This window comes from Cupressus sempervirens, chromosome 8 (genome assembly GCF_028749045.1).
Source record: "Cupressus sempervirens isolate cs-2001-9-10 chromosome 8, ASM2874904v1, whole genome shotgun sequence".
In the NCBI taxonomy this organism is placed as follows: domain Eukaryota; kingdom Viridiplantae; phylum Streptophyta; class Pinopsida; order Cupressales; family Cupressaceae; genus Cupressus; species Cupressus sempervirens.
The window spans coordinates 278,066,734-278,094,035 of record NC_143125.1 but is presented as its reverse complement, the minus strand read 5'-3'; the positions used below and the strand labels follow the sequence as shown (position 1 = coordinate 278,094,035).

Below are 27,302 nucleotides of genomic sequence, written 5' to 3'. Positions count from 1 at the left end.
GTTAATTCAATCTTTCTAATGCAATGTGTTTAATGAACTCTCTTTAATGGTGAGTGAAATATGAAACAAAACCAATCAGTTATTGTTCATGTTGGCATTCAAACCTGCAAAACATTCTCCTGAAAAAAATCAGGGGTAACCATTACACAGAGTTGGCCCAGAGAATAACCCATTATAACTGTCATTCCTATGACTATCACGAGAAGTTTGGAAAATAACGAATTCCAATAGAAAATAGAAAAAGAAAAGAGAGACCTTGACTTATATTTAAATTTTAAAACAATGAAAACCAAAAAAAATGTTTGTCCATTTGACAATAAAACAAAACAACCAATGAACAATAAGACAACTTATTCACAATTTTAGGGAAAAAACACGAAACGAACAAACAAACAAACAAACAGCAAGACAATTTATTTAGAATCCAAGAATCTTCCTCTAATCTCCTTGGCAGAAAATGGTCAGCACAGTATATGGAAAAATCAAACTTCAGTTCACTGACTTTGGCCCCTGGAGCCAATAGTTTGGCTCTTAATACCAAGCAAAAGCTTGATAAATTTGTGGGCAACGCTAAGAGTAAATGGGAATTAATTTTGTAATCTCTACATTTGTCTTCCTTGTAATAAATTCTGACCAAGGCTGCTTGATAATTGTAGAACAAATCCAGAAACTACATCGTAAAACTTGAATTGCTGCCCTCCCTAACCTGGAGATCTATCTTTTGCCAGTCTCCAAGTAGTGATTCTTTGTAAAGGCTTCTTACTATCAAACTCTTTGATTTCCAGTGAATAAAATAGTGGGAATAGCAAGATGAATTTTTTTTCTTGTTGGGGTTCTAGCTTCTTCTATTTTTGGAAAGGAAAGTTTATAGCTTATGTAGGTGTACAATTTCGTGGGTTAAACATGCAGTAATTTGATAGTGACTTGAAGTCTTTTAAATCATCTGGTAGCAAACCCCCTTTTTACACATTTCAATTAAAAGCCAAGAGGAAAATTAGCTTTTGATAATTGAAATATGAATGCTCCTTGTCATTACTAGTGAGTCACACCTGTAGTGCATATAAATTGAATGCTGAGAAAATGAATATATCTGAAATTCTATCATTTTGAATGAGTGATTGTATGGGTTACCGAAATTAAGAAGCTAATAGGTGTTTCCTTGTTGCTCAGGTGCCTACTGTGAATCAAGAAACAGGAATTGTGGGAAAGGAACCCACTACAACCTTAACAAAGTTTCGATCAGGAGAAATATTGTTTTCAGGGAAGAAAGCTAAAGGAAAGGTGAGCATGTGAATCTCATATGAATTATTAATAAACAATGGAAATGTATTAGAAAGTTTCAGTGTATTTTTTCATTTGTTTGGTCAGAACATATGTGATCAAAACTGTTAAATAATATGTTAATTTCTTATAACCCAGTTACAGATTAATTGCACAATAAAATCACAGAAAGAAGTTCTATATAATTTATAGCAAATTAATACTCTTGGTTAATTAACTGAAACTAAATAGTAGAAGCAAACTGACAGAAGCCAAACACACAAAGATAATAACACATATACTCAGGAAACCCCAATTTGGGGAAAAACCTGCAACTGTTGGATCTTCTCTTCAGCCTAACAACAAACTTTCTCTTTTGGAATACAATAGAATTTGCTACAGAAACTATACATATATAGAGCCCAGCTGCTTTACTTAGCAAGGAAAGAAACTGTCCTTGCTTTCTTTGGCATTATGATCACATAAAATCAGTCTTGCTTAATGCAACCTCACAAACTCATAATTATTCTATAAAAGAATAATAAAAACTACAGTTGTTGCTAAACATTCAACTTGAATTGCTTAAAAGAAACTCCACCGTCTAAGCTATACAAAAACCAAAAATCAACACTCCCTCTTAGCGAGGAAGGTGTTCTGCACAACACCTAGCTTATCCTTGAAGAATACAATCTTATTCTTCGCCAAAGCCTTTGTGAGGATGTTTGTTATCTGTTCTTCTGTAGGATTGTACCAAAGTTTCACTATCCTCTTCTCCACACAATCTCTAATAAAGTGGTAGTTGATCTCAATGTGCTTGGACTTGTCATCAAACACTAGATTCTCAAAAAGTTTGACGCAATTCTGATTATCACAGTAAATGACTATAGGATCTAGTTTCTTATCAAAGAGCCCAACGAGAAGTTTACGGAGCTAGATAACCCTACACGTAGCCATTCTAGCAGCTATATACTCATCCTATGTAGAATTTTGTGCAATTGACTTTTGTTTCCTATTGTACCAAGAGACAACTCTTGATCCCAAGCTAAAACTACATCTTGAAGTGTTCTTCCTGTCACCTGTATTGCTTGCCCAATTTGCATCAATTGACCCTTCAAGCTTCACTCCATCCTGCTGAACATATTTCAGCCCATAATCAATTGTGCCTCGAAGATATCTCAAAACATGCTTTGCAGCTATCCAGTGGACACGTTTAGGTTTCACCATAAACTGATTGAGAGAGTTCACTGCAAAATAAATGTTTGGCCTAGTGCTGACCAGATATATAAGAGAGCCTATCAATTGTCTGTATAAATTAGGGTCCATTGCTTTTGATTTGGAAGTTTCAATCTTCCTCTAATTGGTCATGAGTGGTGTCGACATGGGCTCACAATTCTCCATCTTGAATCGCTTCAAGATATCAACTAAGTATTGCCCCTATCCAAGGAAAATCTTTCCCTCTTTTTGCCACAACTCTAATCCCAAAAAGTAGTGCATCAACCCCAAGTCCTTCATCTCAAACTCTCCTGCAAGATCTTGCTTGCAATGTGATATGAGCCCCTCTGCCCCTGTGAGAAATAAGTCATCGACATACAACAACAGTATGAGAAGTTCACCCTTCACCTAAACATAATACTGGTTCGAATTTGCCTCACTTTTGATGAATCCCACACTATGCAAGTAACTATCAATATGTGAATACCAGGCCCTAGGAGCTTGCGTGAGTCCATATGGTGCTCTTTTCAACCTGCAAACATGAGAATCCTTCCTATGTGCTTCAAATCCTTTAGGTTTCTCAATGTAAATTTCTTCCTCAATTACTCCATTGAAAAATGTGGTTTTAACATCCATTTGGTGAATCTTCCACCCCATCTGTGCAGCCACAAAAATTGTAGCTCTTATGGATGAGTACCTAGCTACTGGAGCAAAAGTCTCATCATAATCAATTCCTTCCTTTTGAGAAAACCCCTTAGCCACAAAATGAGATTTGAACTTTTCCACACTACCATCTACAACATGCTTAATCTTGTACAACCATCTTGAGCCCACCACAGAATTATCTTTTGGTCCTGGTACTATCTCCCACACGCTTAGTCTTCATGATGGAAGAATACTCTTCCACCATAGAATCCTTCCTAACTTGGCACTAGGATGCCTCTTGAAAGCTGGAAGGCTCTACTTCAATTAATTCACTCATAAGTGCTACATAATCATAATAATGTTTGGGAGCCTTTCTTTGTTTGACTGAATCTTGTGGACCACCAACATATTCTTGAGCCTCTCTCAAAGTTTGCTCAGCTACCCTATTTTTACTCTTCTCTATAATAGGGATATGAGGCTCGGGATTCCTTTGTTTGTCCTGATCATTTTGTTCGATTTTTTTTTCTTGCTCTCCAGCTTGAGTGACTAAAGTTTGAAGAATTTGTGCTACCTCGATTGTGGATGATTGCTCCTCATTAATCAAGCTGCTAGACTTTTGAAGAACCCTCTTCTCCTCAAACCTTAGGTCTCTGCAAACGATGTTTTCCTTAGGGAAGGAATGTAAACCTGACAAGCCTTAGAAGTTTCATTGTAACCAACAAGGATACCCATCTTTGTAGTTGGTTCTAACTTTGTTTTTTTCTCCACAAGAATGTGACAATACACAAGACATCCAAAAATGCAAATATGGCCCAAACCTGGTTTCTTACCACTAAACGCCTCTTTTGGAGTCTATCTTCCCAATACTTTGTGAGGATTCCTATTCAGCAAAATTATAGCTGTATTGCAAACTTCTGCCCATAGGAACCAAGGCAAGTTCTAATCATGAAGCATAGCCTTGGCTGCTCCAACTATTTCCCCATTCTCTTGCTCAGCAACCCCATTTTTGTTGAGGGTTGTACATAACTGTCAACTCTTTCTTGATACATTCCGGAGCACAAAAATCTTTGAAGGCATTTGAGGTATACTTGCCTCCATTATCAAACCTTAGTATCTTGATCTTTCTCCCTATCTAGTTTTCCACAAGAGCCTTAAACTCTTTGAATTTACCAAAGACCTCATCCTTGTTCTTCATAAAATATATCCACTTCTTCTCAGAGAAATCGTCAATGAAAGTGACATAATACTCATTACCCATCTAAGGATTCTATTGACATAGGACCACACACATCCGAGTGTACGAGATCCAAAATTCCTTTAAATCTACTATCCCTACTTGGAAAATTGGTCATGGCATATTTCCCAAGAGCACAACCCTTACATACCTCATGTTTTTCTGTCTTCATCTCAGGCTTCCCCATCACTATTTCCTTGAGCACATTAAGTGCTCCATAGTGAAGATGAGCCATCCTCCTATGACACAATTCTCCTTGCCCTTTACAACTGCTTACCAATGTTTGTGCAGGCTCAAATTGTAATCGAAACAAGCTGCCATGTCTGACTCCAATCACTTTTGTAACTTTGGAATCCTTGCGTCAAATATAAACTTTTCCCCTTTCAAAGTTTACAATGTAACCCTTGTCTTCCAAAGTAAAAACTGAAATTAAATTCTCTGTCATGCTAGGAACATACAACACATCCTCCACCAACAAGGGTTTACTAGACTCCCTCTGAAACTTGACAGTGCTAACACTAGTTGCATGGTACTTGGCATTGTCACCAAGCTCTATATAGAAATATAGCTTCTCCTCCTCCAACTTAGTGAAACAATCTCTGACTCTCGTCATGTGGCAAGAAGCCCCACTATCAATATACCAAACCATGTTGGCAATTGAGCTTGAGAGACAAGCGATGAGTGAAAACCCATTCTCAAATCGTGATGCAAACTCATCCACCTCAGATGTAGAAGCAACTTGTTTCTTCTGGTTGTCCTTTTTCTTATTCCTATTTGGACATTAATTGGCATAGGTGACCCATTTGATGGCAGCAAAAACATTTTATCCTGCTTAGATCTTTCTTTTGACCACTCTTAGTAGAAGAACCTTTTGTTTTCCCTTTATTAGACTTCTTACCCTTGCTGGCAAGAGCAAGATTTTCTTCATCTTGAGCCTTCTTTGTTTGGTCTCCTCGATGAGCACCTTCATGGATTTTTTTTTGAACAAAATCATCCCAAAGTCTTGCCCAATTAGGTAGTCAATCTCTGTCGACCACACACTTGACAAAAACTTTCCAGTGCTTCAAAAAACCATTTAAGGCTATATGCACCAACTTGTCTTCAGCAATTGTCTCTCCAACAACAGCCAACTCATCTCTGACTTGTGTCAGCTTGGAAAAATAAGACGTCACCCTCTTGCCTTTGGACATCTTGGTCTTATGCAATTTGTCCTTGAGCATCATCTTACGACTTTGGTAGTCGCTTTGATAGAATCTTGTCAGCATATCCCACATCTCCTTACTAGTGTCTTTTCCGAATAGATGAGGAATTAAATGATCTTTTACTCCATCAAGAATGATTCTTTGAGCTTTGGCCTCCTTGACATCATGCGAATCCAAAGCAATAGGATCATTCGTAAGTGGTGTCACTATTGTACTAGCATAGATCCACAACTTGTTCTCCTTGAGAACAGATGTAATTTGAACCTTCCACTACAAGAAGTTGGACACACTCTGTCCTCGTATCAAACACTACTTGCCATAGCCACAAGAAAACTTGGAGAGAAAAATCTGATTTTTTTTTCTTTCTTCAAAAATCTGCACCACAAATCTTGGCTTTGTATTCAGAGTTTAGAGCTCTGATACCATGTTAATTTCTTATATCCTAGTTGCAAATTAATTGCACAATAAAATCACAGAAAGAAGCTTTATCTAATTTTTAACAAATTAATACTCTGGGTTAATTAACTGAAACTAAATAGCAGAAGCAAAATAACAGAAGCCAAACACACAGAAATACCCAAGAAACCCCAGTTTGGGGAAAATCTAGCAATTGTTGGATCTTTTATTCAGCCTAACAGCAAACTTTCTCTTTCAGAATACAATAGAGTTTGCTACAACAACTTTACATATATAGAGCCCAGCTGTATTACTTAGCAAGGAAGGAAAGAAACTTTTCTTGCTTTATTTGGCTTTAAAATCACATTAAATCACTCTTGCTTTATGCAACCTCACAAGCTCATAACTATTCTATTAAAGGATAATAAAAACTAAAGCTGTTGCTACACAAAAAAAAAAAAAAACAAAAATCAACATAATATATAGAAAAGCTCGTGAGATTTGTTTTATAAAAAATTGTTGTTTTAGTTGCCTGAAACAGGTTCATTTTCTCATTCGATGGCAATAACTATCAATGTATGTGCAGGTTTTCTTTGGACAGAATCTGATTTGTGAGGAATCATTGAATCCTAAAGTCTGTTTAGGAAAAGTAATTAGAGTGGGTGATATGGTACATGTTGTCAAGAGAATCAGCTCTTCTGCTGAAGCTGCTACATGAATATAGTCATACTGAATAACTATGGGAGACTGAATATAACTATTAAATAAAATGGTGCAAGGAGGTAAAAAGGATTAAGATGCATACTATTTTCATCCTTACAATTTCATAAATTGCATAGTTTTCATTGATCTAATAGCGTGGTTGGTTATCTTTATCATTCATAACTTTTGCCAGCTCAAGCTGCCTTATTACGGAGAATATTCGTGTGGCTTGAAAACAGTGGTCTAACTGAAGGAATCGTCCAAAAGCCGAAGTTGAAAGTACTGCAATTTTTTTCATGATTAGGTTAGCCCTAGCATAATATGCCTATTTCCCTAGTACACTATTTTGCTATATTTAATTTAAATGGATTACTTATAATTGATTCTCAATATACTTACCAGTGTTACGGGACTCGCCGAGTCATGCCAGGACTCTGCGAGTCTGAGGCAGAGTCCATGTTTCCGAGGCACTCTGCCTCTGGACTCGGACTCGGCCGAGTCCTAGCAGAGTCCACATGGACTCGCCGAGTCCAAGGACCCGAGTCCTGGGCGAGTCCAGAGCCTAGGACTCTGGATTTTTTTTTTCTTTTAATTTTTTTTGTTTTTTTTTTTTTTTAAAAGATAGAGATTTCCGGAAGATGTTTTTTACAATGTATATGAATTCTGAAAATGATGTGGCATGTCAAGAATCTATTAAGGATTGAATCTTAAATCTTAAATCTTCAACTTTATATTATGTTATTCAATTTTTTCCTTCAAAAGTTTATTATTATACTTGTATGATTTTCCGAGTCCTTGCCGAGTCCGATCACCGAGTCCGAGTCCAAGTCGGATTTTGACTTTCCGAGTCAGAGGCGAGTCCAAGTCCCATAACACTGATACTTACACTGGATCACTGGTAATTGAGTGTTACCGGTGTTGGGATTACTCAATCGTTATTGTGTTCTTGTTATAAAATTAGGTTTTTTTTGGTTGATTTGTATTATTTCTTTGAATTAATTCTTTATGATTTATTAGTATTAAGGTTGTTTAACTTCTTCCTTTCACGAAATATTAATCTTGCCAGCCTTTGGTCAAACATTGATTCTCCAATATTCTAGGACTATTGCTTGTCTCATATACTTTCTTTGTACATGTTTTATTTATTTATTTTCTTTTAAATTTATTATAATTATGTTTACACTTTCTATTTTTTATTTTTTTAATTGTAGAGTTATAATCCATTAATTATTGTTAATATCAATTTCAAATATCAACATTGAATAACTGATATATATATAAAATTTGAATAAGTTATATATTAAAAAAATTAAGATTGAAATTTAAAGTAAAATTTTCATTGATATGTATTACAAGTTTATTTGAATTTTTTAATAATTTTTTATGTGTCTTAAAAATTAATGAAGAGTGTTCATAAATTTATCTTTAGGTTTTATATTGTTATTGTTAGTATTTTTACATCATCACGTCAGGTCAGGTCAGGTCTGATTTATACTAAGGAGGTAATGTTTGAATTTATGCTAAGGAGGTAATTTTTGAAAACTTTATGAATATTATATTCTATTTATATTATGGAGGTAATATTTCAAAACCTTATGAATATTATATGCTATGTAAAGCATATATAATTTAAACAATTAATTGTAATAAATTGTTATTAATTGTAGTTTTGAATAAATGTGACTAATATCTTTTTAGTCTTACATCAACGAAGTTTATGCATAGTGAATAATAACACTATGCACTTGAGAAAGTGATATTCAAAGGTTTGGTATATGTTTGAATGAACCATTCTATAACTATTTTATAACTAAATGATGTCTTATGGCAATTTTTTTCCTATATTGAAAATTTATTATTGTTATTAAATTACTATCTTTGAATGAAGTATATTTATTATATCTTATATTATATATAATCTTAAATATTGTTCTATAATGCTATTAATATTTAATAAAATATTATATTTGTATTGTCTATAATATTTTTTAAATCAATAAAAAACTAAGCCTTTTTAAATTAATTTCTAAATTGTTACATGTTTTCACGTTCAAAGTGTGGGCATTGGGGAAAAAAGAACGGGGAATAAAAACCTTGGTATTGCTCGGGTCAACATTGTCTCATTTTCAATGTATCTTACAATGCCCTTCTATTCAAAGGTCTTTTGGAAAGGCATTCCTTCCCCCCTTAAATTGAAATTCCTTACAAGTGCCTCTATGTTGTTTGAGGACTTTGAGAGGGCATAACCTCCCTTTATAATCTAGCCTAATGCAGATCTTGTTTTCTTGCATCAATTCATATTATGAAAAATTACAGAAAAAAGATTTATCAATCATCTTTTCCTCTCCAAGATCCAAACTTTGTTTTACCCACCTACAAGCGTAGCAACAAACTTCAACCTTTCTACTCAAACATTGTTAGTGTAATAAAAATGACTTCCTTTTATATATGAGAAAGTCATTCCTTACCCAAGAAATATTTATGTTCACAACTTAAATAAGCATAGTTTGCAATCATGCCACACATAAACAAATAAACCTTATTTCTACGTAGCCCTCTAGAAGAGAAGTATGATGTATTGAAGAAGGTTTCAAAAAGACCAAATTTGACTTAGGAGTTGCAAACTATATCAATTGGCTAAAGCCCAAAAGGTAGAAACAAATAGAAGCTTACCTTGCCCATAATAAATACACCATGATTCTATGAATGGCCATAGAATGGAGGAAATAAGTAATCTCTTATGCCGACATTAGAAAACCATGTATACCAAACCCGCTTCTCCAAAAATTATTTTTAGAAAATTTCAAAACCTAATAAGATCCCTACGTCCAACCCTTTCTATTTAACTAATATCTTCTAAATTAAGATGAAATATTCAAGAATTAAATAAGAGATTTACGCCATATTCAGTGAAGAACACTGCACAACTACAATACAACCTACTTTTCATGATTACCCAAGGTATAGAGGGCATATCAAGAACCGGCCTTAAAGATAAAAATGTTATACTTCAAATAAAGAGGCCTACTAAATTAAATTAAGAGTATCAAATTGTTGAAGACAAACACCATACCCTCCAATACTGGGTTCTATCCAAATAATCACGATGAATATGAGATGTTGATTTTTCTAAAAACTTGATCAATGTAAACAAATAACATTCTTAATTTGAATAAAAGCCACAACACTAGATAGCTTCATATTAAAATAATTAAGCATGATCATATGAACTCAAACTTTCATTATGAATATCCATATGTTTGTATCTTTCATAAAGCCTCAAAAGCCATGACACATTAAAGAGGAAAGATTGGTTAAAAAAGAAAGGATCAAAAGGAAACTAAACTTCTTTGTAATAAATTCCATAGCTTAACAAGAAACCCATTATTAATCTCAAAGAAAAGACAACAAAATGTAAGAGACCGACTTCTTCTCTAATTAAATGAAGCAGTCATCTTTATTAGAAGTAAGAAGACCTCAAAACCCATGATAAGAGAGAACCATACCATATATATATATATATATAAACCTTAGAACTAGAGAGTTGACCATTCATAAAAGAAGCTAAGATATTACCTTTATAGTTTGAAGTTTTTAAGAAAAGATATAAACTAAGCTATATGCCCTTAGAGTTTAAAGTTGTCATAGTTACAAAGTATATCCACAAACCAAAATCCTAAAATGTGGCAGTTTACCTTGAAATTAGTAGATAAAACCTTATGAGTATAAAATAAAATTCTAGAACTGAAAACCTAGAATAAATTGGCCTATAGTACATATGATGTATGATGATGTAGTCATTATATGAATCATCCTCCTCTGCAAAGTCATCGACCTTTATGGGTTCCTTTTCTTTGCCTTTTCTCTTTTTGAAAACCGTTGGAAGTATCACTTTATATCGTTCCAAATCTATACTTTTCACTTCTTTCAGCATCGCATAACCTTCTTCTTTAAGATAGTGATAGAGTCAAATTGTGTCAAAGAAAGGAATAACCTTCATCCATCTTCAAAGAAATTGAATATATCTTTTCATTTCTCCTTGGTGATTGAGGAAGATTGTCTTGTCTTTGAAAGTAATTATGGGTTTCTTGATGATGTCCTCTAATTCCTCCAACATGCCAACATCCACCACCATGTCAAGCTCTGGATTTGGAATTTCATTCTCATTATTTATGGTATAAATTGTATTCTCTAATCCCCACATAATCTCATAACTCAAGACTTTTCTTCATTGGTTAACTTTATTTTCCTTCCTAAAATACCCTAAAATCATACATGCCACAAAAATCCCACAATGTCCTTGTTCCAATGGTTTGTGAAACTGTAGTTAAAAAAGGGCTCCTTTGTAACTAGTTCTATAACCCTCATAACAAGATGATCCAATGGCTTCAATATATGATTCCACTATTATGGATGGATTTTCCCCTTAAAGCCCATTTGTCTTGGTTGAGACACATAAACGACACAAACATTTGTCTCCATGGATAAATGCAAAAAGAAATAATACTTAGGAAAGAAATACCAAATCCTAAACAACCTTCGTTGATCTCTCTCAAAGACTTCTTAATTAAGTCATAAAAAGAGAAAGGCATAAAAAATAGAGCATGAAAGATCATTACAAGATTTTCAATAATGAGATGTCAAGCCAATTTGCCTCTCTACAACATGCTTGTTGATATTTGGTAATCCTTGCGAGTACTGAAAGGGTAAAAGCAATTAATTATAATGAAACATACAAACATTTAATATATGTAGCCATATTTTCTTAGAATATTTTATCCTTTATTATATTTCTATTTGCCCATTTGTTTGCTAATGTCTTTGCTAACATATTTACTTCTCTATATGTGTGTGATGCTTAAAAGTTTTAAAAGAATTATAACAAATCCATTGCAAGATCTAACCTAGAGTTAAGCTCCCAATTCAGGTTTTGGCCTTTTCTTACTACATTCATGATAGTATGTAAATCCCCTTCTACTTCTAAGTTATGAATACCAATACTTATACACATTCTTAAACCTTACACTAATGCTTTAATTTTCGCTATATTATTCATTGTATTTTCTATTGGATCAACACGTTCTAAAACTATATTACCATTCTAATCATGGACTATACCACAAATACCTAATAGTCGAAATTTCCCTCTTGATGCTCCATCAAAATTAGCTTGCACCATCCTACATGCAGGGAGACCATTTTCACCTTACTCATGCTTCCTAGCTACATTACCCACACCCCTTCCCATGATATGTTGGAATTATCAACCCTAGTAGAATTTTCCTCTCTTCTTCATCCCATTGATTAAAAGTCCCTTCATAATTATTTTTTGTTATGAATTATGTTATTTGTAACTCAAATAATACTAGTTTCTATTTTATTTATAAGATTTACAACATCTATTGTTTTCTCCTAAACGATTCTCTTGTTTCTCTCCTTCTATATTTTCCAAACTAATATGGAAGGAGATAGATTCCATAATATCCCATGTGTACTCTCATAGTGGTATATAGGCCATGTTTTGAGACACTTTCATAAATTTTGAGCATGGGCATATTGTCACCCTACCTTATTTGTTAGCCATTTCCAACACTCTTTTGGGTGTTGACACTCCCACAAAAAGTGATCTATTGTTTCCTTATTTAGTTCACATAATGAGCATCTAGATGGCCCTTCAAACCCTATTTTCCTAAATTAACTTATTGTAAGTATCCTTTCTCACATAGCTACCCATTAAAACATTCCCTCCTTTAGTAGACAATTTTTATCCCAATTTAGGTGTAGAGGTTAATATTATTTGGGGACTTCTCACAATTCGCTAATAATTTCATATCTTGACTTAATCGTATATTCCCCTGAATTCAACCTTCCCCAAATTAATCTATGTGATTTATTTTTAAATCCTCTATCTTTGGAAGCTAAAATATTTAGTAGTTCCTCTTTTTATGTTTCAAGGAGAGGATTGTTTTATAGACTTCAATAACTCCAACCCAAGCTAGGTTACGAAAGGGGAACATTATATAATCTCTAAGCTTGTATCCTCATAGATTTTTTAAAATGTCTATGTTTCTTTTATGAGTTAAGACTGCATCTAATCTTGGGAAGCCTCTGCACAAGTCATCTCAAAAAATAATTGACCCATCGAGCCTATATCCCATGCTATATGGTTTGAGAGATATCTTTGCATTGTAGGATAAAATTCAACACTCTTAAACCTTTTGGGGGATTCTTAGTTCTGAATTGACTCATTGGGTCTTCTTCCCTAAGGTACTTATTGAAGAGGTTTCTTGCCCACTTCCTACCTAATTCCTTATAAGCTTTTCATACTAATTTAGCCCCTAGGTCTAGGTTTTATTTTTTGTATTTAATACCCAACCCCTTGTTTTAAGGGTTGGCATATCTTTCCCGAATTTATTAGAGCTTGTTTTCTTTTTCCTAATGTGCCTTACCAAAAGAAATGCTTGAGTTTATGATCTCTTTTGTTGCCCCTTGAGAAAGAGGTATGCAGGGTATTTTATTTGTTGGTATTGTTGTTAGAACCAATTCAATCATGGTCAACTTTCCTGTATTGATGATCTATTTTCCTTTCCAAATCCCACTCATGTGTTCCATCTTGCTTAAAATAGAATCCCATGGTTTGGATACTTTGGTTCTTTTATCAAATTTTCTCTCCTAAATATTTGCAAGAGGATTCTCCTTTCCTAAATCCTAGCATTTGACTAATTGTTGTTGCTTCTCTATCATGGGCATTAAGGAAGAAAAAATCTAACTTCTCTACATTGACTTCTTGACTTGAAGATTTTTGATATTGATCTAGTATTTCTTTATAACCTTTAGCTTCTACAATATATTTTTTCTTGGAAGAATCGTATCATCTACAAATTGTTGGTAAGTGATATTTTCTACTCCAGTAATTTCAATTCCTAGGATTTTACCTTCAAAGTGTGCATTATTGATCCCTCTTCCAAATTTTTTTTCCATTATCACAAAGAGGAAAGAAGATAGAGCATTTTCTTGCCTTAATCTTCTTGAAATGTCAAAGAAACCCTATGGAAACCCATTGACAATGACTAAAATCTTAGGAGTAGAAATACAGTTAAAGACAAAGTTTATCCATCATTTTGAGAATTTGAAAGCTTCTAAACATTTACAAATAAATCTCCAATCTTACCTGTCATAGGCTTTCTGAATGTCCAACTTAATTTGCAGGCATGGGTCTTTTTCTTGTTTGGGTGAGTGTATTAACTCTTGCATTATTACGATTCCATCAAAGATAGATTTATGTGGGAAAAACCTAGTTTGTTCCTCTAAAATAACTTTGCATAATAATGTTTTTAAGCTATTGACTATTGCCTTATATAGTATATAGTATATTGTATTACATAGGAAAATTGATCTGAAATCTCCAAGTTCCTCTTTCTTATTCTTCTTCGAGATTAAAGTTATAAAATTTTTGTAAATTTCTTTCAAGAAGTGACCTGTCCTCCTAAACAATGCCAACATTTCTGATAAAACATTGTCTTGAATCCATCAGGCTCTTTGGCTTAATATGGGTTTAACTCAAAGACAACCTCTTTTACTTCTTTTATTCATAGGTTTTTATTCAATAAACTATTATCAACCTCATTTATTAGTTTGGGGATATAACTAAGCAACCACTTCTGGGTTATCAAATCAAACCTATCTACATTATTATAAGAGTTCTAGAAAAAATCTACAAATGTTTTTCTAATGTCCATCGGGTTTTCAATTATGAGTCCATTACTATTTTTTTATTTTAGTTATTTTGTTTATGTTTCTTCTAACCATTGTGCTATTATAAAAAAAAATAGAGTTCTTTTCCTCCTTTGCTAACCAAGCCTCTCTAGATTTTTGCCTCCAAAATTCTTCATCTTTAGATAGTAGATCTTCATGTTTCTTTAGTAGAGATTTCTCTCTAAAATACATTTCATTCTCTATTCTTCTTTCATTATTTTCTCTTCTAGTTCCTCCTTTGCTAACCAAACCTCTCTAGATTTTTGCCTCCAAAAAACTTCATCTTTAGATAGTAGATCTTCATGTTTCTTTAGTAGAGATTTCTCCCTAAAATACATTTCATTCTCTATTCTTCTTTCATTATTTTCTCTTCTAGTTTTGCAATATCATTTTCTGCCTCTTGTTTCTTTCAATTTACTTTTTGAAATACAATGTATTCTATTCTAACACTTTTTGTTTGATGTATTTTAACTTTGATACAAAACAAAAGAGTTTTGAGCCTTCAAATGCATTCTCCTTCCATCACTGTTCTAACAAATCCATGAACTTTGCATCTTGAAACACCGCCTTTTCAAATTTGAAAGGACATTTTATTGGTTTACTTTCTTTTGTTATTTCTTGTCTCGCCGTTAGATGATCTGATCCACCTATATTTAAGATGATTGTTGATCAAGAGGGTATCATTAAAAGGGGTTAGATCTCTTTTGAAAATAAATTTGTCTAATTTGTTTGCTATAAAGATACCACTTTCTCTCTTGTTGTTCCAAGTGAAGCTTTTATTCTACATCTAATGTCTATTATGTTATAAACACTAACCCAACTTTTAAAATCTGTCATGGATTATGGTTCATAAAATACTCCCATTTTTTCCTTCCTTGTGTAATATTGCATTAAAGTTACCTTCAATAATAAATTTTTTGTCTCTACTTTGACCAATAGTAAGCTAATTTCCTTCCATAATTCCTTTTTTCCTATCACTATTATTTGACCATATAAATTTAGTAAAAACAATTTCAGGCTACTACTAATATTGCTCAACTAGCCACCTATCCAATTGCTACTCTTTGTACAAATTTCAATGTCACTTTTCTACGATCCCATAATATCAAAAAAACTCTCGATGCACCTTGTGCCTGAATGGCTTCTCCTTGCCATAGTACTAATTTCTTTCTAAATCTTTTAATTTTTTCTAAAGATCGCTTTGTCTCTTGGATTAGTAAAAAAATCGAGTTTATGATTTTAGGGGAACGTTTGAGAAAACATTATCTCTTAGGGGCATTTAGGCCCCTAATGTTCCACGATGTTAACTTCATGTCTCTATGAGAAGGCACTTCTTGTTCCCATTTTGAAAGATTGGTGTAATCTTTGCCTGGTTCTCAGTCAAACGTGCTTATAATCTCAACTCTATCAAATACTTCTTTCTCTTTTTTTGATGGTTTTACCATAGTTTGGGCAATTAGTGCCTTCATATGTTTTATCAATTCCTAATAAGTTTTATTTACATATTTGTTTTTCTTCTTCATTATTAATCATATTTCCATTGTCTATTTCTTGTTCCTCATGTGATATAATATTTTTTACAATCTAGATTAGTTTACTTTGATCAGAGACCTTGACTTCTTCTTCTATAATAAGATTTTCATTTATGGTTTGATTAATATCCATTATGTTATAAACAGCTTCCAACTCCATTAGTACTTTATTTTGGTTTTGTGAGACTTGATCTACTTTCATTGTTTTAAAAGCGTGGTTGGTTTTCTCCTTGTTTTGAAATTATATATCATTAGTCTTTGTCACAATATTCTTCTAAGACTATATTTATTATAGTCTATCTTGCTTCCTTGTAGCATGTCACGTGCTTATATTGTTACTCAATTCACCTTGGACTTCTATTAATTCTACTATGATGCTTGTTAAAATTTTGAGGTTTGAGGTTGGCTTCTAATTTTGAGTTAATCTCTTCATGTCTTATTGTTGCAACACCTTCTATGTTGTTGGGAGTGGAAATCTTTGTTTCTTGCATTGGATTCTAAGAACCATTATTTTTCTTGACTTCCTCACTAGTTACAACTTCTAATCTATCCTTCAAATATTTTTCTTTTTGTGGGGGTGGGGGGGCGGGGTGGGGTTCCAATTAAAGAAAAGAAAATAAAATCCATTAAAATATAATTTGACCTTTGAGAACAAAAGTTGCTTTAGATTATCTCTTACATTCAAATAAGAGGAATTTTATAATTTTGTGAGTGATACTTACCTTATCACAAAAAAAAACTTTCTACAACTTTTCCATACATGAGATTGATTAGTTTCAGATAGCCATCAACCCTGTTTTACAATTCAAGATAATTAGGATTTGGAGGGATCTCAACTTTGCTTGAAACCCTAGGCATATTTTTTAGAGATTATCTTTTTGTTCCTCTACACATACCCTATTTGGTTGGTTTATGTGATTTATGGTTGGATCCCTCTTTCTTGATTCAAATTGATCCTCCCCAATTTTCATTAAAATGCAAAGGTTGCAATGGACATGAGTCAGTCAGAGGTGTACTAGATGCCAATTTTTGATAGTTTTCTCTTGATGCAAAGGAAAAATGTGAGGATGTCAATGGTATAATAGACATTCCCCAATGGCATCTAGTCTTGGATGAATTTGAGATGGGTGGATGGAAATTTTGATAGACAAATCATGACTAAGAATCCTTAGATTTTCCTCCTTTTTTCCTTGGAAATCCTACTAAACTACGCTTTCTAAACAAACATCTTACTAGGTAAGAGATTCTTGGTTTAAAAACCTTAATGCAGATTCATGTGATTGTTTCTACCATCAATGTTTGTTCACCACCAAATCTCATTTTTCACCATGAGCATATGGAAAAATTGATTTTTTTTAGTCACTAGAGTATTTTGTTCTTCACATTTTCTAAAGAAGAGCTATTTGATAGTATAATCATCTATAAACTTATATCAATACTAATTAGTAATATATATATAAAAAATATTAGATGATTACCGAAGGACAACATCATAACTAAGCATTTGAATAAACATGACTGAGCTATACAAAAGGACCTAAAAGTTTAAAAATTCATAGAAATCAATGTAATTCTATCCTACCACGCATGAATATATGTTTTGAAGATCGAGGAGAATATTTGGAGAGATTTATGAGGAAGAGATACTTTATTATTCATGTTCCCAAGGTAGAATGAAAAGCAATGAAATAAATGGAAGGTAAATGAGATGATGGGGATGAATTTAGATTGTAGATCTTGATCATATACGAACTACAAAAGTTTCCAAAACTCTAATTGGGCAATACTTTGAAGAGGCAAAATATTTCTTTGTAATGAAATATCTATATTAGAGCAAGAGTTGTTGTTAGTCAAGATATTTAGAGGATTATATTGATGGAATGAAAAACTCAAGAGTCTACTGCAAAGCAGAGTCACTGATCAACAACGAAGGAAGGAAGTGTTGTCATCAATCATAGGGGGTTGATACATTTTTACTGAGTAGAAAGGAGATCTAAATCAAGGAAAGTAAGTTGCAATTGATTAGATCAATTAACTATTATTTTCTTACCATTGTAGCAACAAAACCCTTTAACAAGGTAGACCTAACAGTCTTCATTATAAAACTCCTGACCAAGTGCACATTTTATGAGTGTTGCAAAATCCTTGAGAAAGGTGGATTATGGTAGATCCTTTTGTATTAATCCTAATAGAGTAAATTTCCAAAAGTGGCACCATTGTATGCCCTAGCAGGAAAACATCTTGTTGTGGGTGTCATCCCCACCGCAATTTTCCCTCTAACCAAGGGTTTCCATTTTACCAAATCGTTGTGTCATATGTGTGTGTATTTGATGATGTCAATGTGCTTATGATGAAGTAGATTAGACATGTTTACTTTCATTTCAGTATATGATATTATGGACATGCATGCAAATGTTAATTAGTCATAAGGAAGGAAACAAACTATTAAAGGTTAAAAGTTTTAGAAGGTATTGATTCACCCCCGACTCTCATCATATTTCCTTTCCCTAAATTTCAATTTTTTTTATCAAAGCTAGTTCTCTTGTTAAGGAGTTTTACCACTCAAAATTAAAGATTTGAAAGATGGGAAGGTATAGGCTTGATAAGATGATTGAGAATTAGAAGATGGAACTAAAGATTTCCCTAAGTTAGATTGGTGAAATGAGAGAAAAGATGAAGTTGTCATAGAAAAGAAGGAAGGAATTAGCACATCAAATGAATGACACAACATATCAGGAAGAGGTGATTGAAGAGTTATATAATGGTAATATGTCAGATAAGTCTAAAGAAGCTATATTAGGTATGATGGAAAAGAACCAAGCCCTAACTAAGCAAGTGAAATCATTGAAGAGAGGACAAGAAGCATAATCAACAAGGATGTGTGAAATCTTTGAACAAAAGAGGCAACCAAAGGATGAAAAAAGAATGGTAAAAGATGACAAAAGGAAAATGAGTGCAAAACTAGATGCAAAGGATACTAAAATTATGAGGTTAACTCAAAACTACTATGATTTGATAAATCATCTACTAAGTGCAAACCATGAGATTGGAAGGAAGCTGGAAGAAATCGTTGAGTTGAGACCTAATAATGAAAAATTGAAGAATGAACTAAATTCTGAGGACACAAATTAAAGGCCAAAAAGATTAAAGGAAGTATGAGTAAATTGGATGAACAATTACGAGGACAAAGAAGACTGAGAGACACTACTAGACTAGGCTTTGCTGAACATTCTACAACTGAGAAGGGAGAATCATCAAAGAAAGTTGAACAAAGGAGTATGTACACAAATCCAAAGCCCAAAGAATCCAACATGCTATCACTATGGAAAACCTAGACAGACAACTAATGGTTACAAAAGCAAGCTCGGTAAGACTAGTGCCATTCCTAAATTTGATGGTTATTGTTATAATTACAATAAGTATGGTCATCAAGCTTATGAATGTAGATCCAAGTTCAATCAATCTCCTAAGTAATGTAATTTTGATGGTTTTTATTGCACATGTAACAAGTATGGACACAATATGCAAGAATAGAGACCATGAAAAATTTCCAACTGGGTATTGAGAAAACAAGGTAACACTGTCAATTGGGATTACTACACAAGGATTACTTGCAAATCATGTGAAAGATATGGTCACATTGCAGCCAAATGTATGAGATTACACTTTGGAGGAAGATTTGGAAATTGGAGGAAAGCTGGTATGGCATGTTTTCATAGCCATAAGGTCACTCACTTAAGCAGAGACTATACATACCAAGCATCAACACTCAATGAAGATGACAACAAAGGAAAGAGTAAGGTTGATGTGGATGAGATTCACAATCATATGGGTAAGATGTAGAAAAACAAGACTGAAGAGAGTGGAACTTCAAATCTATCACTTGGTGAAACCTTTGTCCAATGGATTAGGTGAATCCACTATCTCTAACTAATCCATACAAGAAGGTATGAGAGCTACATTTGAATTTCTATGTCCTACATTAGTTCCTTATATTTTCTAAATGAAGTCCAAATTAGCATATTGTACGATGCATTAGGACAACTCATGAAACATTGAAAGATGGTATGGCTTGTAGACCTAACCAAGCATTGTTGTTGGTTGGTGGAAAGGAAGTGTGAACTAAATTTATTAGTTAGTCAGTGATGTTGTTGGAATTCTTTTAGAATAACTGAGAGTGGGGGTGAATCAACTATTCAAGGTCTAGATGTACAAATAAAACTTTTCACAATTTAGTGAACCCATAAAACTTTCTTAACCATGCATGCATTCATTGTGTGTTAACCAAAACTAATATGTTACTGTTAAATAACCATGCAGAAATGTAAAACATAAAACACAACATATCCATTAGCACATTTGACATAATGGTTTAACATGGAAACTCAATTTGGAAAAAACCACCAATAACATGCTACTCATTTTTCACTCTTTTGAAGTAATGCCCTATTAAAGGCCAACCCTATTAAAGGTTACAATATACATTGTTAAATGTGACCTGGTTAAGGGATTTTAATCACCCTATTAAAAGTGAGCATTGTTAGACTTTAGGCCATTCACTTGGAATGCCACCCTGTTAAAGGATTTCTTAGTGACTGTTAAGTCAACCTTACTCCAAAGGATTTACCCTAGACTAATACAATTGTTAGAAAGTAACAGTAGAGCTTTGATCTGATACAACTTACAACCTTACTTGCAGATTATAGATCACTATTCAGTCCTAAACTCTACTTGGCTTCTAATCTTTGCAGCTCTGATAGCTTGTTCACCGTTCAAGCATTTATTCTCTTTAAGTTTTCTTTCTTAGTATGCCATTGCACACTTCTTCTCTTGGGTCAGTTGATGAAGCAAACCGCCATCCTTCTCCTTATTAGGTTTTTGCATCCAAACTCTCTAACCTTTTTGCTTCATGACCAGACATCCCTACATATGGGAAATTAGAACACTTTTTCTGCTCATTATCCATCACAAAAATTAAGGTTTACGATGGATTAGGTAGGATACAATGTATCTACCCCATATCTTGTCTTTTCTAGAAACTTCTCCTAGAATCCATTTGAATTCACCTCCAAAATGGTTTACATAAGATTTTGTGCCACCAACTCATTAATCTTATCTTCCTCCTTATTCACAAGTTCCAAGAAAACAAGCTTGTCAGCTTTTATTTGGCGAATCTTCAATCTTTTCATAATGCAACAACGTGACATTATCAATTTACTGATGCTCGACACATACTGTGTTACTCGGCATCGACTGTAAAATCATTCGGCATCAACTAGATTTTACTGGTGCTCGACATCAACTGAATTTTACTCAGCATCTACTATCTTGCTTGACATTTACTAACTTACTTGACATCCACTAGAAATTGCTTACACTCAACTCCAACTGACTTTTTGCTTGGCTTGCACTAACTTTACTTGGCACCTTCTATTAACTTGGTCAAGCTTGGCAAATGAACTTTGTTCAACCTTATTCTTCTGAATTTTCTAAGTGTAGCCAATCATTTTGTAACCTGAAGTAGATCATCAATACATTATGTTGTCATTGTCTTAACTGATTCTTGCACTTCAATACATAATCATAACTCAACCTTTCCTCTAGGTACTTTTGTTACATCTTGTTGATCAAATCCTCCTCATCAATCAAGTAAGTGATAGTGCTTGAAACATATAAGCAATTGTCTTACTAGCATGTATCACGTTCGACATTAGTGACAAAACAATGATTGAAACACACAGTCTTCTTCAACAATCTTTCTACTCAAATGATCTTTTCAATCATTTATCAACAATCTCCCTCTTTGGCATTGATGGCAAACCAAACTGATCAACTAGTCAAACAAATGATGAACATCTTTTTCCATCAAACTAACTAGGTTAAAACAGTAAGACAATACCAAAAAGAAAGTTTGTGATTAAAACTTCTCCCTCTATCAGCAATTCCCTCTTCTAATTAGGCTACAAAATAAAACTCCCTTTGAGTTCCTTCTTTTTTGATTGTTGTATTGTCATGGATCAATAGAATATCAAAATATCTCTGTCTTTTTGTTCCGATCCTTCCTCTGATTGCTTTATGCTTTCTCCTTCTTTCTTTCTTACCAAAATAATCAGTAATGTACTTTCTCCCTTGATCATCTCCCTTGATTAGTTTAATGTACTTTCTCCCTTTTTGACAATAATGCCAAAGACATATACTCAACACTTGGCATCTTTGATATATGCAGACATAGGCTTTTGCAAGTTCTTCAATTTTCTCCCTCTGTTACCTTGCTTGTGACTAATTTGTAGTTCCAGCTCTGTAATTACTTTAGGCAATTCCTAAAGTAAAATCCACTGCATCAATTTGTATGAAATGAATGTCAGCTTGTTTGATGCATGGTACTCCCTTTGTCTTTTACATAGCCTTTGATAGGGGTATTAGCCCTAGTTTACCTCTCAGATACTCATAAGCATCCTCAATTAATGCTTTTGTGAAGATATCAACAATTTGCTCCTTAGTGTTAATATATTCCAACTTCACCTCTTTGTCTTGAACCAATTCCCTTACATAATGATACTTTATTGCAATGTGTTTTGTCTTTGTATGCATTACAAGATTCTTTGATATATTTATAGCACTTGTATTGTCACAACAAAGTGTCACTAGTTCTATGATTTCTTCCTTCATCCCCTTAAGTAGTTGTTTGATCCATACAATGTTTGTGGAATTAATAGCAGCAACAACATAGTCTATTTTAGCAGTAGATTGGGAAGTACAACTCTACTTCTTGCTAGTCCATGTAACAAGTCTTCTGCCTAAGAAGAATGCTCCTCCACTGGTGCTCTTTCTGTCATCAATATTTCTAGCCCAATCAACATTAGTGTAGGCTTTCAGTTCAAATTTTTCATTCTTCTTATAGTATAGGTCATACTCTTGTGTTCCTTTCAAGTATCTCATTATCCTTTTCACAGCCATCAAATGATTCTCTCTAGGGTTAGTAGAGAATCTTACAACTATCCCCATAGCTAATGCAATATCAGGTTTTCTCTGTACTACATATTACAATTTGTCAATCATGGATCTGTACAATGTTTGATTGACCTTAGCTAAATCATCATTCTTTGATAGCTTGAGTGCTATCACGATAGGTGTACTTACTGGTTTTGAATCCTCAAGTCCAAATGTCTTCAATATCTCTTTGACATATTTTGACTGAGTGATATATACACCATATTTCATTTGATAAACTTTTAATCCCACAAAGAATTTGATCTTCCTAAACATTGACATTTCAAACTCTTGCTTCATTTGATTTGCAAAATCTTTACACAAAGCATCTTGTCCTTCAAATTTTATGTCATCAACAAATATTTCAGATAATAATATACATTTTTCTTATTCTGTCTTCATGTCCAAATTGTTGTTATCATCTATCCTTTCAAATCCAATTTTAACAACATAAGTATGAAGTCTCTCATACCATGTCTTGGTGCTTGTTTTAATCCATATAGGGTTTTGTGCAGTCTACATACCATATTCGTATTATTTTTATCAACAAAACTTTCTGGCTGTTCTATGTAGACTTCTTCTTCTAATATGTCATTCAGAAATGCAAACTTAACATCGATTTGATAAACTTTGAAACCTTTATATGCAGCATAAGCAAGAAAAATTCTTACTCCTTCCATTCTTGCAACAGGGTGATGCAGGAGCATCCAGAGGTATAAGGGCAATCCTATGTCACCCAAAAAAATGTACTTAGACTTAGTTTCTGTTTCATGTCTTTACATTTTTGGATACCCATTTGGCTCAAATAAAGGTTCCAACTCTCATAGTTCAACTATCAGTGCGTTTGAAAATCCCAAAAAAATAGGAGCATGTATTTGGGCCATCATTTCGGTAAACTAGAAGGTGCGAATTGGCCAGATGAATGTAATCATGATTTAGAGCATTCCAGAAAAAGAATCAGGTCAATAGGCCCCACGGTTTGAAAGTTATTGCAGTTTTTCGTGTTTTGGAGACCTCCTAAGAATGCTTCAAAGTCAGGTTTGGGGCATTAAATGACCTCAAAAAGGGTCAAAAAATGGGGGATGAGTGAAGCTTGTCCATAGGGCTATAGAGCGCTTCGAGAGCTTTCTGAAAATGTAAACGGTTCGTCAATCGGAGCTACGGTTCAAAAGTTATGCCTCCCGAAAGTTCAGTTACCGTTTCTGGATTCTTCTAGATTTGCACCGACTTCTAACGCAACTTCCGAAACCTTCTATTTCATCAGTGGATGCCTACTAGCACTTTCTAGAATGTACTCCTAGTCCTTAACCCTTCGGGGTCTATTTAAGGAGATTTCTGGCATTGTAAAAGGCAGTTCAGAGTGGAGTTTGAGAGGAGGTGCTAAAAGGAGAAATATTCTCCAGATTTATGCTATTGTAAGCCCTTAGGGCATGTTTTTAAGTTTATTTTCTCTGTACTATTTGTACTAGCTTATTTTCTCAGTTAATATAATTTCTCTTTTCTGTTGTGTCCATTCTGTTCTTGGGTTGTGTCCCCATCACAGGGGCAAATGTTTTAACATAGTCAATTCCTTCTTCTTGTGCATACCCTTTGCAGACTAGTCTTTCTTTATTTCTTGTCACTTCATCATTCTCATCTAACTTGTTTCTGTATACCCATTTTGTGCCAATCACATTCTTGTCTTTTGGTCTAGGAACTAGACTCCAAGTTTTGTTCTTTTCTATCTGCTGAATTTCTTCTTCCATAGCCTTGTACCAGTCATCATCTTCCAATGCATCTTTCACTGTGTTAGGTTCCTTCATTCTTAACAAACATGATAAACTTCTCAACCTATTTCTTGTCATTGGACTTGCATCTTTGTCCCCAATGATTTGATCTATAGGGTGGTATCTTTTGACATATTTGGATAGTTTAGGCTTAGTTCTTGTAGCTGTATTTTGTCACTTAGCTTTAGTATCACTGTGTGCATCTTTTTTAGGTATTTCAACATCTCTTTCTTCTGTGCTAATCTCAAAGTCAGATTGTGCATTTTCCTCATTTTGTAACTCAGCATCTGAATGCAACTTAGCATTCACAAGATGTGACTCGGTAGTTGTTGAAACTTGTTGTTAGTTTTCTGCATGATTTGTAGCATCTTCTTCAACAGGCATTCCTTCATAATAGTATACAAATGACTTGTATTCTTCTAATTTTTTTGTAGATTCAGCCTCATGCGCTTCTATAAATTCATCAAAATTCACATTTACACTTTTCACAATTTTGTTAGTGTTAGTAATTAAACACTTGTAAGCTTTACTTCTTGTGGAGTAACCAAGGAATATACCTTCTTCGCTCTTTGCATCAAACTTTCCACTCTTAACATCTTTGAGAATATATCATTTTCTTCCAAATACCTTAAAATATTTTACATTAGGTGGATGACCATACCAAAGTTCAAAAGGTGTTGAGTGAGTACCTTTCTTGACTTGCACACGGTTCAGGGTGTATACAACAGTACTTACAACTTCTCTCCAGTACTTTAGAGAAACATTTTTGTCCATCATGAGTGTTCTAGCATAGTCCATTATAGACTTGTTTCTTCTTTCAACAATTCCATTTTGTGGAGGGGTCCTAGGTGCAGTTGTGTGTCTTTTGATTCCTTTGTCATTATAGAACATCTCAAACTCATGTGAAGTGAATTCTCCTCCTCTGTTTGATCTCAAGCATTTCAAACTCTTACTTGTTTGTTTTTCCACTCTTACCAACTACCATTTAAACATTTGAAAAACATTTGATTTTTGTTTTAGAAACATGATTGTCATCATCCTAGAGTAATCATCAATAAACAACATTATATACTTATCTCCTTTATAGCTTTGCACTTCAATAGCTCCACACAAGTTAGTATGAACAATTTCTAGTACTTCCTTAGAGGTATAAGCTTTACTTTTAAAGCTTGACTTTGTCATCTTGCCTAGTTGACATTGTTTGCACCTTACATTTTTTGGTTTCTTCAACTTAGGCAAACCTCTAACTCTTTTCATGTTGCTGATACTAATTAGATTATCAAAGTTAACAAGACATAGTCTCTTCTGCCAAAGCCATACATCATCAAACTTGCAATAACACAAGTAGCATCTTTTATATCCAAATAGAAAATATTACTCCTAGTTTGATCACCTTTTCCAATCAAGTTTTCATTTGTAACATATATCTTGGCTGATTTATTTTCAAACTCAACTTTGCACCCCAAATTATTCAATTATGACACACTTAACAAGTTATAGTTCAATCCTTCAACATAATAAGCATTGTCACATGAGATCTTGTCTGTGAGTTTGATAGATCCTTTTCCTTTTATTAAACATGGTGCATCATTACCAAATCTTACACTATTCCCATCATGATAGGTTAAGGTAATGAAGCAATATCCTCAGCATAATGTTGAAGAGATTACTGAATCTGATAATTCAAAAAATAAGGAGGACTAAAATTTGGAGGAGGAGGAAAACACGGATGTGGGAGATTTTAGCTCCAATTTAGAAGGCTACCTAAATAGTAAGGGGGATAGTGGTAAGGAAGATGAGGAAGAGAGTAGCGAGAAAAATTTAGGGTCAGATAATTTTGGTGAAGAGGGAAATCATAGTGAGCATTCCAAGGGAGTGAGGGATGGTAAAGAGGAAATGGAGATGGAAAAGGAGGACCCTGTTAATATGAGGGAGGAGGAAAAGAACGGAAAGGATGAGTCTTCTAGCAGAGAAGAAATGGAGAAGGAGAAGATTGAGTCTCTTCAATGGGACATTGTGCTTTCTTTTTTGCATACTGTAAAACTTAAAGTAGGCACCTTGCTACAAGTTGACTTTTGGATGTATAATATATTAATGAGTCTCAAAAGGAAAATGGAAAAGGTGCAGCAAAACCATGATATGGACCATGCCAAGCTCAGTTAGACGGAAATGCAAGTGGGTAATATACCAGAAAAACTTAGGGACTATGAACAAAATCTTTGTCTGCTAATCAAAGAAAGTGGCAATAAGATGGAGCAGGTAACTTCCAGTATTTGTGTTTTTGTTGTAAGTTTAGGGAAGCGTACCAATGAAGAAATTATATCTCCAGGAGGACCTAGTAAGAGAACTAGGAAGAGTTCCAGGAAAAGGGTAGTGGAGGCTACTAGTGGTTTGGCTGCTAATTCCATTCAAGGTGCTGCAGAGATCGGTAAAGAGGTGGTCAAAATGATAAAAGAGCTGCAATAGTAGCCTTTACTATCCTTGGTCTTTGGTCTCTGGTTTTTGTTCTAGTCTTGGTTATATTTACTAGTCTTGGTAAATGGTCTCTGTTTTTGGTTTTTTCATCTGGTAATTTCCTATTGTTAAAACTAGGTTCCAGGTCCTTGTA

At 33.9% G+C, this 27,302-nt stretch overlaps 1 protein-coding gene across 2 annotated transcripts in view; it reads left to right on the top strand.

Annotated features, from left to right (window-relative positions):
* LOC149542517 (uncharacterized) overlaps positions 1-7,041 on the top strand; it is a 175,498-nt gene extending 168,457 nt beyond the window's left edge. Inside the window, exons 7-9 of one of the 2 annotated variants that reach the window (XR_016355470.1) lie at positions 1,171-1,281; positions 6,536-6,731; positions 6,845-7,041. Coding sequence is in view for 1 of the 2 variants with exons in the window: in XM_089797451.1 (XP_089653577.1) it covers positions 1,171-1,281; positions 6,536-6,667 (243 nt within the window). In the remaining variant the exon portion in view is untranslated. Of the gene's footprint in view, positions 1-1,170; positions 1,282-6,535; positions 6,804-6,844 lie in introns of those variants that run through there. The other variant, XM_089797451.1, reaches the window with a different exon arrangement.
* The last annotated feature ends 20,261 nt before the right edge of the window (positions 7,042-27,302 follow it).